Here is a 19,731-nt window from a genome sequence, read left to right on the forward strand (position 1 = left end):
AAAACATGGGAAATTTGTAATAAGAAATTGAGAAGGTGTTGCAAAGATGGATGTGCACAGACACAGAAAAGGTCCAAAATTTTTGTCAACGATAGGGATGCCTCTGAAGAGAAGCCACTGTTGATGCCATTGGCATGACCCCACGTAAGGCCTTCTTATACTGATAAAGTCATGAACGCGAGATGTTATATTTATGTATTTATTTATTTCTATTTTTCTCGTGCCCATGAATGGCCAGAGGGCCTCCCTAATGGTGCACCATACAGACAGTCAATACAAAGAAATGAATTAAAACACCATAATTACATAAGATAAAACAAAAACAAATACTACGACAAAGACAAAACCATGTAGATGGCGAGACAACTGGCCTAGCTTTGGACCCATCATGAAGGAGGCATCGAAGTTGGCGTACGATGCCAAATAGGTCACCACTGAACAGATCAAAAACCCCGGAATGGGAGTTATATACAATCTGAAGCCTCCAAGAAGGCGATTTCTCGTAACTGTTACCACATACATAAAATGTTTTGTGGGTTCTAGTGTTGCAATGTGGAACATAGAAATTGACCCTTGATACGATCGCAGCTGAATCGGTATATATCTATATCAATATATAAATCGATTATAGGCAAGGCGATAGCCTATGTTCTCTTAGAGCTTATGGACTGGAACGTGTTTGCGGCAATCACCTGTGCACTGCACAGAATAAAAAAAAAACATACATACATTGCGTTACTGGTTGGTGCGAAGTAGCACTTGCAAATTGATATGAATACAGTATGGGGATGTTGTCCTTCATTGTTTGCTTGTTTACTGCTATCACTTGTATGCTCATTCATAAACACAGTGATCAATAAAGCAACATTACAAGCTTTGATGTCTGTAGAACGTATTTTACTGTGTAACGGCTGTCTGGTTATTCCAGAAGGGTATATGGCAGACCTCTATTGTTCATGAAAGGGATACTGTTGTGATAAAGCAGTGTTCACGACCAAACCATCCAGTGTACTGCTGTCAAGATGGGAGGCATTCAATGCTGCCTTCAAGCACCTGAAAGAAAATTGAGAGCTTCATCTCAGTGAAATCAAAGAGACATATACATGGTCAGACAGCAACTACTACATCACACGTCAAAAAGGCAAAAACCTTTGTATGCCTCAGAAGGAAAGTTTTCCCTTATGGCATGTACAGCACATGCTTCAAGGACTTTTCTGCAGTGCTTTCAGCTTTCCTAATGGTCCCCAGAGCCACCTGGTAAACTGTTTGTAGGCAACGTACCGAAACATCCTGCATGTATCATGGACAACGTAAAATTATGATATGTAACTTAACTAATAACAAATCGAAGGCACACATGGGTGAACTCACTTGTTCACTTTGCTGTTCCTCTTAACAGCGTACTCGTCGCTTTCTCTCACGTAGCAGAGGATACCTGGAGCAACTCAGTCTTCAGTCACAGTATTTAAAGTACAGATTTCTTGAAATGCAATCGCTGTGCTGCTTCAGTAACGTCTCATTTCGCGGCAACAAAGACATTCTTCTGCCGTCGGCATCGGCACGCATCTGCCACAAGGACACCTGAACCGAAAGAGCAATGCCATATTTCCGCTGCGAGGTTCTCAACATTTTCATTACACATGAAGAGTGTTTCCCACGGCGGCTAGGTGACTGCTATGACGGTAATTCATCCTCCGTCGACGATTCTGCGGATGATGTCGTGTCATACTGCGTCTACCGCGTGCACTCGTACGAACAAACGTTTTGCGGGCGTGACTGCTGGACTATCGCAAGCTCGAGGGCATTCAAGTTTTGAAAAATCAACATCACACGACGTGGACCTCAAAACAACATTACGCCTTCGCCACAGACCGGGAGGCGGATTATATCAAAGCGAGACTAGCCGTAGCCGACACGAGCCAACCCAGTGTTGTGTCAGAGGGAGTACTGAGCTTTGCGCTCGAATGCAATCTTTGAAATTCGATTACTCAAAGAAAGAAGGGATTTAAAAAGAAATATTTCGTAACTGAGATGTACTCTTCCTAGGCTTTCATAAAATCATAAGATAACCCTGGGTTAAAATTCACTTTACAGTTCCTTTAATAATGTCGCCTTGTTCCTCGACTGGATAAAGCCATGCACCTGTCCCCGTTGCGGTTACTCTCTGAACTAAATTAATCGCAAAATTAAGAATAGCACTGCTCCCATTCAAGGGAGCACTATCGACATCGTCAAGAATGTTCCTTGTCAAAAACTACATGTAGAAGGAAAACATGACAGAACAGGTCAGGGCATGTCAGCGCATGCTTGTCAGACAACAAGGGGGAAAAAAGCAAAGAGAAACACTTGAACAAAGCAGAAAACCAACATCAAACTATTTCTAAGCACACGCACTCCTCTTATTCAAAAACAGTGCTCATCATGAATCCGTCCAGGACAATACACACCATTTTTCTATTGCTACACTTTTTTCCTGTAACGGTCAATGCATTGCTACAGACTGCGTGATGTCATCACATCCTGTCTGAAGAAGACAGGGCCAAAGACTCCTATTATTTATTGAATCGCAAGATTATTTCCTTTGTCCGATTCTTGATGACGTTCAGTTTTACAATAAAATTCAACCAAAAAGCACCGTGCATATTAGCGATTTTCACCCCAAAGGCTCATCATGGTCATTAGAATCACGACACCAGTAAACTACCACTGCTCTTTTAAAATAATAAGTGAGACCACCCAACATCATCACCAGGCTTATGTAATACACCCTTTCTATGCTCGTAGACTTATTGTCTGAGGCTACACCTGCTAGCAAAAAGGCGCGAAAGCTGGGGGGCAAAGTTCCATTTGCGCACGACAAAGCACAAGACAGAACGCCTTTACAGGAACATGATGGCATTCCCACCATATTAATGATTACTGCATTGCAGTTTAGAAAAACTACTACTACAAAACTATAATTTTAGGAGCCTATTAAAATTCTACTTTCTATGGAAACTATAATTGCCGTATTACTTGGATCGCTATTAATGAAGCGCTCGAATTTTTTCTCTCTTCCCATTTCAGCCTTGTCATGCAGTGAAGCAGACTCACATCCAAAATAATTAACTTACACTGAGGGTGCCATGCTTCAGGAATTCCTATCCTGCGCTCAGATGCAAGCATTTCTGCACGGATACCTATAGCAGCTTACTTCTTCAACATACCGAGCTCCCAGCAACATCTAACAAACAAGCAGAGAAACGCACTTCTCAGCTTTACCATGCGACTTTCTTCTGCGCAAAAGCAGTCATTTGAGGAAAGAGCGGCAAAAATTGCGCGCACTTGTGCTTGACTTAAAAAAACTGAATCAGATGCTGATAAACTAAGAAAAAGACACTCATGTCTGGTATCAGATAATGCTACATACACAGCCGCATTCTCCCTTCGTAAAGACAGCACAGGTCAAGGGCACACAAATTCCTTTAAGCGTGAAGGGAAACGCCTTAAAGGGACGGTCTCGTACAGATCGAGCGATTCCGAAACTTAGCTGAAATTATATTCAAGAGTGCTACAGAAATACAGTCGCGAAGTTTCAACCAGAACAACGAAGTGGTTTTCGAGAAATTTGAAGGAATATGCCGTGACAGCAGACGACGGAAGTCGCAGCTGGATTCAACTCCCTCTCCTGCAACGTCACATGTGACGTGGTTATGGTATTTATAGTGGCAGCTCGCCCATTGGGCGACCGAAGCGCAATGCACAATACAGTCGGAGGTGTATGTGCTTTGCGCTTGAAAGTTGTCACGCGCGACGTCGTAATGTCTGATAGCAAATTTAGCGATAGTGACGGGTCCCTGTCACTAAGCGGTGAAGATGAGCTCATCGGCGCCGATCGATTGAAGAACCGGGGACGTCGATGAACCTTTAGCTACTGACCCTTTGCAACATCAAAGTGGTTAGCCAGTGAAAGTAGTGGATGATCGGGAATCGATTGACGCGGGTAAGACTCATCCATAAAAGCGCACTTTTTTGCGTATATATGTTCCGCTTGATCGTGACACCATTCTAAATTGTACAAACATTGCAGGTGTGTGTGTAGACACTGCTCGCCAATACCAGCATGTGTGTTGTGCGCACAATCCGGAACCTGTTCCGATCAGTCACGTACACATGGTGTTGTATTCTCCTGAAAGGTGTTGTGAGGTTTGTTTTTGTTGCGCAACTTTTTATTTGCATATAAAAATGTGTGTTTCATGGTACGTTATGCAAAATTTCAGATTTGGTCATATATGTATCAGAACTTGGATAGACTGCTGAAGAAAGCTGCTCTCTCTCCATTCCCGCAAGCGGCAGGAGGTTGTCAACGTGATAAGTGAAGGCTTTCCATTCATGTCATTACACCTGGAGCAAATGACAAAATCAAGGATAAGCTGATCTACTTCAACGTCTTCAATTACCCCTGGCCTATGAAAAAAAAAACCCTTTTCAGGACCATCCAACATATCTGCATCAAACACCATGCTTCTGCATCGAATAAGCTCTATCATCATAGATGATTATAGTATTTCATATCAAAAATACCTAGACGTGCATTACGAATGTGCAAGATGGATCAGCCGTATTTTTGCTAATGTTATGGCGGTGTGTTCATGAGCCCATGGCTCAGATTTTGATTGTGTCAGGGGTTGCACACTGAGATGTCCAGCACGTTGAATATAAAAGATTTGGAATTGTTTAAAAACTTTCAAAAATATCAAAAATACCTGGATGTACATGACAAATTTGTAAGATGGAACAGCGGTTTGCAACATGTTTACATGTCGTCTGGCTTATTGTTGCTCATGTTACACCGGTGTGTTCATGAGCACATACTGGCTCAGATTTTAATTGTGTCAGGGGTTGCACACTAAGATGCCCAGCACGTTGAATATGAAAGATGTGTAAATGTTTAAAAAATATGAAAAATACCTAGACGTGCATGACAAATTTGTAACATGGAACAGCGGTTTGCAACTTGTCGACATGTCGTCAGTCTTATTTTTGCTAATGTTACACCGGTGTGTTCATGAGCCCATACTGGCTCACATTTTGATTCGATATCAGGGGTTGCACACTAAGATGTCCAGCACGTTGAATATAAAAGATTTGGAAATGTTTAAAAACTTTCAAAACTATCAAAAATACCTAGATGTCCATCACAAATTTGTAAGATGGAACAGCGGTTTGCAACATGTTTACATGTCGTCTGGCTTATTGTTGCTCATGTTACACTGGTGTGTTCGTGAGCCCATACTGGCTCAGATTTTGATTGTGTCAGGGGTTGCACACTAAGATGTCCAGCACGTTGAATATAAAAGATCTGGAAATGTTTAAAAACTTTCAAAAATATCAAAAATACATGGACGTACATGACAAATTTGTAAGATGGGACAGCGGTTTGCAACATGTTTACATGTCATCTGGCTTATTGTTGCTCACGTTACACCGGTGTGTTCATGAGCCCATACTGGCTCAGATTTTGATTGTGTCAGGGGTTGCACACTAAGATGTCCAGCACGTTGAATATAAAAGATTTGGAAATGTTTAAAAACTTTCAAAAATATCAAAAATACCTAGACATCCATGACAAATTTGGAAGATGGAACAGCGGTTTGCAACATGTTTACATGTTGTCTGGCTTATTGTTGCTCATGTTACACCGGTGTGTTCATGAGCCCATACTGGCTCAGATTTTGATTGTGTCAGGGGTTGCACACTAAGATGTACAGCACGTTGAATATAAAAGATTTGGAAATGTTTAGAAACTTTCAAAAATATCAAGAATACCTAGACGTCCATGACAAATTTGTAAGATGGAACAGCGGTTTGCAACATGTTTACATGTTGTCTGGCTTATTGTTGCTCATGTTACACCGGTGTGTTCATGAGCCCATACTGGCTCAGATTTTGATTGTGTCAGGGGTTGCACACTAAGATGTACAGCACGTTGAATATGAAAGGTGTGTAAATGTTTAAAAAATATGAAAAATACCTAGACGTGCATGACAAATTTGTAAGATGGAACAGCGGTTTGCAACTTGTCGACATGTCGTCAATCTTATTTTTGCTCATGTTACACCGGTGTGTTCATGAGCCCATACTGGCTCACATTTTGATTCGATATCAGGGGTTGCAGACTAACATGTCCAGCACGTTGAATATAAAGTTTGCGGAAGTTGAGTGTTTATGTAGTCATCTTTTATTGTCCCTTATTGTAATGTACGTCCACATGACTGACCAATTGTGTTAAAATTGGGTTGTTGGTATCGGGTAGTCATAATGATGTTCAAGCAGCAAGCTCTGAGCAACCTGTCGTCCTGTCCTGTCAACAAGGTTGTCTTGTCTTTTGTTGCTTGAACATCATATAATCACAACACTGATTTGTGAATATAACTTACATATTTATATTATGCAATACTTTTCTCACATCAGCAATGTGCAGGGAAAAATTAAATAGAGCTGTGAAGCCTGTGAATTGGAGTTGTTATATTTGTGACCCATTAATAGGTGTTGATTCTGGCACAGGAAGGAGTGCCACTCTCATCAGTTAGTGTCAGCTACTGAAGGGGTACAAGACAACATTATTGAGCATAGTTTGGCGATATACTGCTCCGGTAGGGATAATACCTTAGAGAGGCTATATGCAAAACAAACAGATGTAGCCTGCTGGATCAAGCACTTCCTTCCGATCAAGGTACGCGGGACTGCCGTTGCGTGCGGTGCCGACAATTTCTGTACACATCACTTTTGGCTATTATCAACAAAAAATACCTACATTTCAATACTGCGCGTATCCAGTTCTTTGGACACCGTTGCCGCTAACAGTTGACTGCGTGACGGCCGACATCTTTTAGTTCGAGCTGCGTCCGGCGCCGTCCCATACATATCGTGCCCGCAGAACGTCTCTTACCTCATATGCATCGTGAAGGAAACGTGCGGAGTACACGCACGCGCGTGTGACAATCAGACCTTTTGTTGAAGATGTTTCGAGTGTGTGACTCCCAACAGGTGCTTTTCTATATCCACTTTCGTCACATTGTCGTCGACAAAAGAGTTGTTATGCACTCGGGTTACGTTTTCACCACTTCCATACGGAATATTCTTTTCGCAGGTAAGACGAAGTGCTCAAAATACCGAACGATACGAGACAAGTTAGTAAATAAGCGTCAACTCCCTTTATTAGGTGGAGTCATCCACGTAAACTGCCGCTCGAAATGAAGATGCGAGACGTATTGACATTGTTGTTCGGCCACATTTTACAATACGCGTCTTTCGTTTGACCAGACTACATGCAGCAAATTTATTGCCGTCGCTGTGATCCTCGAGCACCTTTTGGAAGTCGTCTGCTCTCACCGCTGCAAGAAGGCGCGAGAGCAGACGATTTGTTCATCCAATAAGCGGTCTGCCATCGTAGCGGATATCGCTGTTGCCAACAGAAATCGCAATGCGCTGGCGCTGTTCTTATCAACTTAATTCGTTTATTTAATAACCGTGGCGATTCTGGACGAGCGAATTCACAGTATTACGTTTTCAGATATGAGGAATCGAATGGTACGCTTTGTGGATAGGCCAGGGTGTACGAGACCGTCCCTTTAAGACGGAGCGCTCAGGAATAATAGCAGAGTCACCGGACATCGCTACGCGACTAACACAAGATAACAACACCAAGATAATAGCGGCGGGTAAAATTGCAACACTGCTAAACAAGCCCCAACATGCCATGATGACGTCGCAAACCAGGAAAAAAAGCACGCGCGCACACACAGCAGCTCAGGAATGCACAAGGAGAGGTGCTTTATTGGAATTCCTCCTCCACGCTCACATACCAGCATTTCTGCACAAATACTTGTAACTGCATACAGCTTACTCCATCAACATATCGAGCAAAGTGAATACTGACACTCAACAACATATAACAAAAAACAAACAAATTCCATCCTCATGAACTCTCTCTCCTGCTCTACCTGGATGCTGACTTTTTCCCCCTCGCCTACATTCTGAGTAAAAGCAGTGAAAGAAGAAAAGAACCGCGAAAAATTACACGCATTTGTATCACAGCACAGGGATACACAAATTTTCTTAAGTGAGCAGGGAAAAGGCTTAAGTCGTACCGCTCAGGAATAATCGGAGAATCACCGCTTATCGCTACGCGGCTAGCACAACATGACAGCAACAAGATATTAGCGAAAGGTAAAAATTGCAGCAAGAAAGACACTACTGAACAAGTCTAGACATGCGACAGCGAATGAGAAAACACTGGTGATCCGGGAAAAGGGCTAAGCCTGCGGCGGATCATCATAGAGCATACACAAGTTCATTTTTCTGTTTCGCGTCAACTAAACGCGGTCTGCTTGGAAGACGACGTACAAATTTTCTTAGGGAGCAGAGAAATATATGAATTTCTACTCCGTGCTCAGATACCATCATTTCTGCTCAAAAACCAGCAAGATTAAGCACTGCTTACTTCGTCAACATGTCGAACACCCAACAAAATCAAACAAACAAACAACCCCGATTCCACTGATAGAACACTCTTCAGCTTTTCCCAGGGGGCTTTCTTCTGCGTAAAAGTAGAGAAAATAAAAAAGAGCAGCGAAAAATTACACGCACTTTTGCTCGCATAGCGATAAGAGACAAAAAAATAAAATAAAATAACGAGGCACACGCTCATAAACTGTGACAAAGACACCCATTTCTGCTATCAGATAATTATTGCATAATGCTAAATACCCAATTGCATTGTCCCTGCGTGAAGAAAGCACAGAAAAAGAACACTCAATTTATCTTAAGCGAGCAGGAAAAGTCAATTCTACTCGGACAGCTTAATACCATAAAGTCTGAATTTTTGCAAAAAAAAACAAAGCTTGAACAGCGCTACGAACGTGACAGATACATACTAACAAACAAACAACAGCAGGACCGGCGTCGGGCACTCATAAAATACCCTGTCCAAAACAAAGACTTCACCAGGTTCGCGAGGCAATTCTATTAAAAACGCTCGTCCTATCCTACAGATAGCATGCAAACGCGACTACCCTTATTTTTTTAAACCACTATTTCACGCAATAGTACATAAAATTATCACTCGTGTCACACGAAAAGGCAAACACTTACTTGTCAAGTGGGGTCCCTGGTTCAGAAAAGCGCGCGTGCGCGCTCGCACACACAGACACACACACTCACATTTTCACACTCACAAACACAAAGTCTATTTTCACAACCACATAAATCCATATTATTCCTCAGGTCAATAAGTATCCTACCATCGTCAAAAGACGGCACAGACATGTATGCGTACGCAAAACAATAGGTCCTCGTTCCGGATGTAATAGGATGGTGGTGGTGGTGATGGTGAAAGGGCTTGCCGTTGTCGGCCTCACGTATGTGGGCAACGTCACGACTGACGCCCTGGGGAAATGTGCGTCCTGGGCCGACTTCTAGGGGAACTGTGCCGACATATGTCTGAAAGCGTCTGAGGAAAACCCAGGAAAAACCCCAGACAGCACAGCCGGCACCGGTCTCAACCCGCATTTCCGTCTATGACCGAATTTCAGCGGCTGTTTCGGGAGGAATTTCTGCCCCCGGATTACAAAATGCGCATGCGCGAAGAGCTTGCAGCCCGAACGCAGCATAGTGATGAGAGCCTTTTGAAATACATTCGGGCGATTCAGGAACTGTATCGAAGAGCGGACCCTCTCGTAGACGAAACAGAGAAGGTGGCACGCGTTATCCGACAGTGCCACCCTCGGTTCAAGCCATATTTACGGGGTCGAAGTTTTACTTCCCTGTCGGAGTTAGCTACAGAAGCGCGCAGCATTCAGGCCGACTTGCTAGCTGAACTGTGTTACCGCCCACCTCCTAGACCGGAGGAGACTCTTGAGCCTAGTTGTGCATGGGGCGGACCGGTACAGGCAACGGAGCTGTATCCTCGATGGCCTGGACTGAATAGCGGAGCGTCGGCAGGTCCTTCACACCGCTCACTCGATCCTTTTGCGCACGAGCAAAGGAACCGAGCGAGGCTTGTTGAGGAGACTTCGAGCGCAGGACAGACCGGTAGCGAACGTCGCCGAACGTCAGGATACCGGCGCAACGACAGGACTGAGGGATCAACCCCACCGCGCTCTAATGGACTAAACGTTGGGAGACCGCGTTGTTACGGTTGCGGGCGACACGGACACATCCGTCGGGACTGCCCACATCGTACTTCGGCCACCCCCGAAAGAACCCCCCAGGGAAACTCGGAACGCCGACGGCGGTAACCGCAGATCACGAATTCCCGTCGTCGGCCGGAGCGAACATTGATAAGAGTTACTTCTAACCGTGCTAACTTTTCTGATAATACAGTGGCCTCGGTCCCGCTTGCGTGCCGATTGCAAGATGACATTTGCAACATTGGACCGTTCATCGTGGTGCGCGTTCTCAGCAAAGACGTTGCAGGTTTGGTGGACACCAGAGCAGCTGTTTCCCTGATCGGCGACACCATCCACGACTGGTGCCGGAAGCGAAACATCTCGGTACGGACGACCAGGACTCGCCTAAGGTTCTCCTCTGATGCGGTTGTACCTGCCGGTGGCGCGGTGCGCCTTACCTTGACTGTCGATGGACATCGGGTCAGATAATGCTTTGTTTACCTTCTTGGACTGGCAGGAGCAATGATCCCGGGACGCGACTTCATTATCCGGATGGGACTTGTCCTGGACTTGCGTCGCGGAGGCTACCAGCATGCATGCAGCAGTACCTTCTACCCATTCCTGGAGCGGACAACCCCTGGAGCGGACCAACGCCGGACTGGTGAGGGAACCCATGACGACTGCTCAAAGCAAAACCGGGAACCGACTGGCAACAGCGATGACACTAAGCAGCAAGCCGCTGGAGTTCTTCGCGGTGCTGGACCATCACTGCCCGTTGGAGGTCATCACGGAACAGAATACCGAACGTCTGTAGTTGCAACTGCTGCCTTCGATGAGGGTCTGCGAGGATGTCCGGAAACCTCAGAGCGACAAGAAATGCTGAAGCAAGCATTGCTACCCTTTTCCCGGATGTTTACGGAAAAACCAAGTTTGACCGACGTCTTGGAACACGGCATAGACACCGGCGACGCAAGGCCTTGGAGATGCAACCCGCGGCCGCTTAGCGTCCACAAGCGCAAGTTGCTCGATGCTGCGCTGAACGAAATGATCGAGACGGGTGCTGTTAGACTCTCGCGCAGCCCGTGGGACTTTCCGGTGGTACTCGCTCCGAAAAAAGATGGAACCGCAAGGTTGTGCGTGGACTACCGCCGGTTGAACGAGGTGACGGTGAGAGATTCGTATCCATTTTCCTCTATAGACTCGATCATGTACACGTTGGGATCAGCCCGTGTGTTTACAATCTTGGACTGCAGTCGAGGATTCCTGCAGATACCGATAGCACCTAATGATGTTGAAAAGACAGCCTTCACCTGTCATAGGGGACTGTTTGAGTTCGTCCGGCTTCGCTTCGGACTGTCCAATTCCTCGGCTAGTTTTCAGCGTATGATGGACGAGGTGCTCGGCGATGCGAAGTACAACTTCGCCATGACTTATCCCAGCAAACCATCAATATCCCACAGACCTCCCAAATTGGTCTCACACGTCACAGATGTCACGCGTATCCTCACAACGTCCGCTGTATATCCACCATGAGACGTCACAAATATCCCCCAGTGAATATTCTGTGGATATACTACGAATATCACAGCAATGACATTCCTTTACCACACAAGGATTTATTGCGTCGATAACAGCCATTTCCAGCATTCTCAGACGTGGCAATTTCATTTTTTTGCATAAAAAGGTTAGAAACTATCCTTAAATAAATCACTTCTCACTTCAGACATGTACAACAGAACAAATGAAAAAGTTGTCACAGAATAAGCTGCTAGTCAACACCGACTGTTGGTGTAACGTGCACGTTGTCTAATGTTGACTAATGTTGAGCAATGTTGTAGGTAGATAGATAGTGCTGAATCAACGCTATTTCAACTGTACCTGGTCAATGGTGGATTGTGAACATAAAGAACAACGTTGATTTTCCAAGAGCCACTCAACTAAAGATTTACGCAGCAAATATTTGCGTGGGTTCTACATTGTAACTTCAACATATTGTCAGCTTTTATCACGAACGGAAAAGTCGTTGCGTCTTTACTCAACATACTGCGCACCCAATTTGTTCATGTGCCGCTCGCATGTAGAGGAAGGCCTGTTTGATGTGGTACTTATCTCACTCTTTCCTCATAATAATAATAATGATTTTATACCCTCATATCCATACCTTTTCTAATCATATTTGTAACGATTCATCACGTATCGCACCATAGTCAATAAACAAAAGAGAGAGAGAGAGAGAGAGAAAAAACATATTTTACCTTTACGACGGGAATTATAATGATCGGTCACGTATGTTGAGGAATATAACAAGAATGAAGTTCCCAACAAGCGCGAGCCGAAGCGTAACGACGTCTGCCTCATCGCCATCGACATTCTCCAACCGCCGTTTCAAACAGGCGAGGCGCGTCGTCGTAGCGGTTCGGTAGGATATGACATGTTGCACGAAAGGGTCTTTGGAATCTCAGCATCATGCGTATTTTGTACTGGAATCTCGGGAGCATCGAGGCAGTACTGGCCAGTACGTCGAACAACTACGTTGTGCATAACAACGATTGCCGTGGTGTGCGAGAGCTCGCATTCCTGTGTTCTCCGGCTTTGCAGTTAAGGTGAGTTCGTTCTTCTTTTTGCCTCACTTAAGATTTGTGCGTTGTTCTTTTTTCAACAATCACATGTGGTAGAGGTGTGCAGCAATGACAGCTTTGTATCTGAGTAAACAGCTGTAGTTTGCTTTACCTGCGGAGTGTGGTACGTGTCACTGACGAACTCATGCGAACGGCGGAACTGTGTGAGATTGTGTGTGTACAGGTACAAAGTGGAAGTCCAATTCTTCACATCTCTTTGATTTAGGATTTCATTGGGGATGATGAAGGCAATTGTGAAGCAAATTCTATTAAGTATGCGCAGCCTGCTAGTAGATAAGCTTGGCTCAGCTACAGTTCTCTTTCATGTAAAGGATAGCAGTTGTGTTTTCACGTTTGACTGCACTGTTTTTCAAAGTTCCTTGTTTTTTGCATGACCGTTTATCTTTCTTAAATGTCACATGGACGCGATGTGACTCTAGATTAATAAAACATGACTGTTTTACAGTACTCACACACAACCATGGATAGCCTCACACATGTGTAAAGTTACTGGTGTCTCTACAACACTGAAGAGCCAGGCATAAACCGGAAGACGTCGCTTGGGTCTGCCAGTGATTAGGCTGCTTCCGCATGTAACCATCTATACTGCAAGAGAAACTGCGGTAAGTCACTGTCTTGCATTTGTTCCCATTTTTTGCAGAGTGTCTGTTCTTTACGCCTATTTATGGCAGTGTTTGAGCTGCTATCCCAATAGATGGAATTAACTATGTTATTGGTTATCTTTCAGGGACGACGGTTGCGAAGTGGCGTAGCAATCACGTGATTATTATTATTATGACCATTATTGTCTTATTATGCGTCTTATCCGTGTCACCCTATATTGTTAATAATTAGCCTATTTATGTTGTAATATCATATTTTGTACTATTAGAAAGAGCGTTTCTTACAGTGCATGTAACATCACTGTACTTGGTTTGTGCTCAATAAACAAGAGTTCGTTGATACGAGGTTCTCTGTTGCAGAGTAGTATTTTCCGTAGAATAAGTAACAATTGCAAAAAAGCTACAAAATACAATAATAATAATACGTCCTGTATATGTCCTCTATATGTCCAAACATCCCTGAGAGACATTCCTGGAACCTTCCCTGGATCAGCAAATGTGGAAGAAATACGGGTCCTCTGTCTGTCCCAGAGACGTCAACGGGCTATTCAGCCTAGTCCCTGGGATATCCGAAGTGGGATATCGTGTGGACGTTTCTGAGACATATATGGTTTACTGGGATATGGATGACGTAGTAATTTTTTCACGTTCATTCCAGGAACACCTTTCACACCTGAAAGTGGTGTTGGGACGTATGCAAGCTGCTGGGTTGACGGTCAATCCTCGAAAGATGCAGTTGGCGACTAACCGCATCGACCTGCTCGGGTTTACAGTGGAGCCCGGCACGGTCAGGCCGAACGAGGACAAGCTGAAGGCTATCCTAGACTACCCTCGCCCGCAGCATGTAAAGAGCTTGCAGCGCGTCCTTGGTATGATTGGATTTTATAGACAATTCATACCGCGGTGTTCAGACATGACGCAGCCACTAACCTGGCTATTGCGAAGAGGTGCGCGCTGGTCATAGTGAGAAGCACAGGAGAATGCATTCTCCGCCCTGACGGAAGCGATAGCGCAGATCACCTGTTTGTATCTCCCAGATCTTAATCGCCCATTTGTAATGCAGACAGACGCGAGCGATTATGGACTGGGCGCAGTGTTGTTATCATGTTCGCACTGAATAAGTTTGACATGTATCTGGATGGTGCGAAACTTGCAATCCAGACTGACCATCAGGCACTCACCTGGCTGAGTAGATTGAAAAATTCCGCCGGAAGACTTGCACGTTGGACTCTGACGTTGCAACGGTACGACTTCTCGATCGAATATCGGAGGGGTACCTCTAACAAAGTGGCAGATGCGCTGTCTCGAGCACCTCTGCCCCTGGAGGACGTTGTTACCACGCAGGAGGTCGTAGCCGCGGTTGGACAAGCCGGGACGGACAGAGAGCTAGCGTGGGGACACATCGTGAGCCGGAAGTACATTGTGGAAGGACATCATGGAAGCCCAGAGGACGGACGGACTCTCTCAGGGTGTAGTAAGGTGGCTGGACACAACGGGCTCAGCGGACGCCGGAGACGCTGAAGAGAGGTTCGACTCCTATCAGCTGAGCGAGGATAGTCTTCTGGTGAGGTACATCCCCCAGGCGGACGACGAGGAGGTCGGCGGCACGGCGGAGGTTGAGCTGTATTCCCTGCGGAAATTGCTGTCAGCTCGGATCTGGGATCGACTGCTGGATGTCTTTTCGCGGTTTGGATTCCCGGTCCAGCTTATCACGGATAACGCCTCGTACTTTACAAGTAAGGTGTTCGGCGACACATGCTGGGCATTGAGTATCCGACACAAGAAGACGTCCCCCTATCACCCTCAGGCAAACATAACTGAGCGGGTTAATAGGAATATCAAAATGATGATCGTAACGCTTACCAGCAGGCATAAGGATTGGGACGCGCGTCTAACCGAGATTGGCTTCGCCACTCGTACGACGGAAAATAGGTCTACTGGGTTCACCCCTGCCTATTTGAATTTTGGACGGGAAATAGTATTCGCACTGGAAAACACGCTACGAACACTGAGGGAACAACCTCGTCGCCCGTATGCACGATATGCGGAAGACATTCGCAACCGTCTCTCAACTGCAGTTCGTTGTGCACGTGAGAATCTTAAGGTCGCACGACTGCAGCAAGCATCCCAGTACAACAAGGGTCGACGCTAGGCAACATACCGCGTAGGAGACTTAGTCCTGAGGTGGACGCATTCCACTTGGCGACGCGGCGAAGGGCTTCGCAGCTTCTCCCGCGGACCGATGGGACGGGCCTTACCGGGTAAGTGTGCAGCGTACACCCGTTACTTATAGACTTGAACGCTGCAGTACAAGCGAGGAGTCCAGCCAACATCACGGACCTCGAGGAATTCAAGATGAAGGGCGAGAGGACTCCGGCACAAGTTCGTCGCAATCCCAACCCTTCCACGGTCCCATCGACACGGAGTCGCAGCACGCTGAAGATAAGATAGTTCGGGGCGGGTTACCGGGGTCTCCTCATTATAACCTCCGCCCTCGTAGACCTCCAACGTGATGTTTTTTCTTTTTTTTTTCCCTGCACATGCCACGACCACCTGCAGCGAGAAGCCGTTCTCGACCCCAATAACGGCACCGACCTCAGCGCCTCCCTGGGAACTCTCCTGCTCGGAGGCCTCCCCCGTCATCCCGACTCATGAATGTGGCTACCTGGTCTGTTGTAGTTGAAGGCTACAGCATCGGATACTGTTCCAGAACGAGATGGCGGAACCAAGCGCGACCTCTCATCAGTGACCCCCCTGATTCCCTACCAGATCCCTTCCGCGGGCTGGGTTTACCAAACCGACACCCCACCGAGCCTCCAGCGGTGTGCACGGAACAAGAGAGAAGCGCCCTCTGCCCCTTCTGCGGTGTTCCACTGATCCACCCTCCGACCCATAATGCGGGAGCCCTTCACTTCCATCGTATCCAACAAGCCGCACAGCAGAGGGCAGCAGCTAACAACGTGGCCTCCGCTCCTACACGTCGGGACATAGTCGCTGCAGTGAACCTACTTCAGCAGCTGGCCCCCCAAGTTCTCGCTCCGCCATCCTTCTCACCAGAACCTGAGGATATAATCCTCGATCTCCAGAACTTCCAGACATTTGCCTCAAGAAGGGGAGAGTGTGGGGGGCGCTGATAACCCGGCAACTTCCGCGCGATAGCGCAAGAGATAAAAGAGCGAGCGCTCGGGGAAAGAGTGATTCGTGCGGCAGGCACGCTGGCAGATGGTCACAGAGGCGTGGAGCGACGAAGCGGGCCAGACGGCAAGCGGCTCGGATGTAAGACAATAAACTTTGTTTCTTTTGTTCAATTGCTGTGTCAGTGTTCTTCGGGGTTACGGCGGGTCGAATACGGGACCACCCCGGGTTTGTGGGCCGAGATTCCCACAAATTTTATTGTAAAACTGAACGTCATCAAGAATTGGACAAAGGAAATAATCTTGCGATTCAATAAATAATAGGAGTCTTTGGCCCTGTCTTCTTCAGACAGGATGTGATGACATCACGCAGTCTGTAGCAATGCATTGACCGTTACTGGAAAAAAGTGTAGCAATAGAAAAATGGTGTGTATTGTCCTGGACGGATTTATGATGAGCACTGTTTTTGAATAAGAGGAGTGCGTGTGCTTAGAAATAGTTAGATGTTGGTTTTCTGCTTTGTTCAACTGTTTCTCTTTGCTTTTTTCCCCCCTTGTTGTCTGACAAACATGCGCTGACATGCCCTGACCTGTTCTGTCATGTTTTCCTTCTACATGTAGTTTTTTTTCTTTTTGACAAGGAGCATTCTTGACGATGTCGATAGTGCTGCCTTGAATGGGAGCAGTGCTATTCTTAATAATTTTGCGATTCATTTAGTTCAGAGAGTAACCGCAAGGGGGACAGGTGCATGGCTTCATCCAGTCGAGGAACAAAGCGACATTGTTCAGTTAGCTGCATGGCTCTTGGAAGGGATTGACATGTCTCAATTAGCTCGTTGTATGTAGGCATTGAAGGTGTTAGGATATTTTGTTCTTTTGCAAGTCTAATTTAGTAAGACTTTCGGAATGAAATGCTTAATTCCTACAATCACCTCTCATGTATGGTGTTTTTCTGCAATAGTTCCCTAAGCAATCATTACAGTAGAATAAAGGAAATAATCTCGGGATAGTGATTCAATAAATAACAGGTCCCTCGTCTAGAGCGTACGCGTCCTTGAGCCACGCAGCTGCATGATGACGTAATACCGCGACACTATTGTTTCAGGTGGACCTTGTCCAGAGGAGCATTAGTGGAATAAAATAGTGTAGCCCTGAGACAATAGGATGACATCACGACCAATGAGCACGGCCTGCAGGGGGCGCAAGGATTCACTTCTCTCTTGGACACTGACAGGTGTGGACGCATTAATTCTGTTCCTAGCAATTGCGTTGGCCGTTAGTGGAAGAGCGCAGCTTCGGTGGGGTTCCGTCTGCCTCTGATGGGGTGCGGATGTGTGGTTCGTCACTGGTGAATGGTGTGTGACGATTGTGGTGGATTTTGTAACGAACGGATTTACAATGAGGGAATGCGGTGAACGTGAAAAATGATGGCGAGTGTCTTTTTCACTCTGTTCAAGTGTCTCTGTGTTTGCTTTCCCCTGTTGCCCAGCAGTCGTGCGATTTGTCCCGACGTGTACTGACATGTCCCGACATGCATGCTTTCCTTTGTTGACGCTTTGTATTTTTTCTTTTTTGACAAGGAACATTCTTGTCTTGACGATGTCGATAGTGCTGCCCTGAATGGGAATAGTGCTAGAACAATTCTTAATAATTTTGCGATTAAATTAGTTCAGAAATCAACCGCATGTGGGACAGATGCATGACTTTATAGAGGAGAAAAAGCATTACGATTGAGTTCCGTGCCTGGCTGTCGGATGGAGTAGACGCATAGTTCTGCGCTCCTTGTTACCCGTATTCTGTGTTGATTTGTTGAGTGCCTAGTCCTCTTATTAGCCATTGATGGAGTTACGTGTTAGGTTATTTCGTTCTTTTGCAAGTCCCATTTAGTAAGACTTTGGAATTCGCCATAGTTTCCTATGCAATCCTTGTAGAAGAATAAAGGAAATAATCTTGGGATAGTGATTCAATAAATAATAGGTCCCCTGTCTAAAGCGTAGCTGTCCTTGAGCCTCGCAGGTGCATGATGACGTCATGCCATGGCTTCATTGCAGATTGACCTTGTCCAGTTGTGTCGACCGTATGAAAAAAACAAAAAACGGTGTAGCCTTGGGACAATGGGATGACGGTATGGCATCGGTCTGCGCTCCTGTTGTGGGGGTTTGATTTGTTGTGTAATAATTATTTCGCCAACTTTGTCCCCGCTTTGTTTGCGATTTTCATGCCTATGCACGTTGGATGCTGGTTGCTGTTATCCGGGCATCCCCGCCATTTTCTATCTTCTTCTGCCTTGGAAACGAGAGTAGCGCTGGCGTGATTCTTAATTTTGTCATGAAATTTGTTGAGAAAGTAACCGCTAGGGGGTGCAGCTGCGGGACTTTATACAGGAGACAAAACCATTGCAAGTCAGTTCTCTGCCTGGCTGTCGGATGGAGCAGTCGCATCGTTCTGCGCTCCTGTTGTGGTGGACTCGTTTGTTGTGTAACTAATTCTTTTTGTTGTTAGCTATTGATGGTTAGCATACTCTTGCTTTCCCAGCCTCTGTATTATGAGTGATTTTCTCCTCGTATGTCCAGAGCTGTCCTAACCTGCCCAGACATGCTGTAATGACGTCACAGCCGACGTCACAGGATGTCCGGAACTGCAAGATGCTTTGCAGCCTGCCTCTGTGCTCCGTCGCCCAGCGATGGTCAGCGACCGTTCCGCACCGCTTTCTTTAAGATGGCGCAGTTGAACTTGAACTATACTCCTTCTCTCCACTCTATTTCTATCTTTTTATTTTATTTTCTGCCTATTTTTTTATTTTTATCAGCTCAAGTAGCCGACAACTCACACAGTGGTCTGGACACGTCTTAGATGCTCCACAATTAGTGCAATGACTCACTGAATAATCCTAATCACTGTGGGGGGTCCCAAACCCTGTTGAAAAAACCAGTAAGATTTCAACTGGAAATGTTACTGGTCAGACCGGAAATGCCACTGGTCACACTGGAAATGCCACTGGTCACACTGGAAAAGACTGGATATCGGACTGGCAATACTGGAAACCAGTTGATACTGGTCACTGGATACACTGGATTTTCACTGGATACACTGGAAACCAGTGTACACTGGTCACTGGCAGTACTGGATTTTCACTGGATACACTGGAAACCAGTGTGCACTGGTCACTGGCAGTACTGGATTTTCACTGGATACACTGGTCACTG

The 19,731-nt window shown here is 45.9% G+C and overlaps 1 protein-coding gene and 1 long non-coding RNA gene across 2 annotated transcripts; both read left to right on the top strand.

The window, feature by feature from the left end:
• Positions 1-13,228: 13,228 nt before the first annotated feature.
• LOC135393069 (uncharacterized) lies at positions 13,229-13,732 on the top strand. The gene is made up of 2 exons (XR_010422424.1): positions 13,229-13,392; positions 13,518-13,732. It is a non-coding gene; the product is annotated as an uncharacterized LOC135393069 (long non-coding RNA).
• A 1,095-nt stretch (positions 13,733-14,827) lies between these two features.
• On the top strand, positions 14,828-15,544 carry LOC135392390 (uncharacterized protein K02A2.6-like). Its single transcript, XM_064623104.1, has one exon. The coding sequence runs from the start codon at positions 14,828-14,830 to the stop codon at positions 15,542-15,544; it is 717 nt and encodes a 238-aa protein (XP_064479174.1).
• Positions 15,545-19,731: the final 4,187 nt, after the last annotated feature.

Source organism: Ornithodoros turicata, chromosome 4, assembly GCF_037126465.1.
Source record: "Ornithodoros turicata isolate Travis chromosome 4, ASM3712646v1, whole genome shotgun sequence".
Lineage (NCBI taxonomy): Eukaryota > Metazoa > Arthropoda > Arachnida > Ixodida > Argasidae > Ornithodoros > Ornithodoros turicata.

Coding starts and splice junctions, on each gene's coding strand:
- LOC135392390 (XM_064623104.1), top strand. CDS start 14,828: ATGGAAGCCCAGAGGACGGACGGACTCTCTCAGGGTGTAGTAAGGTGG.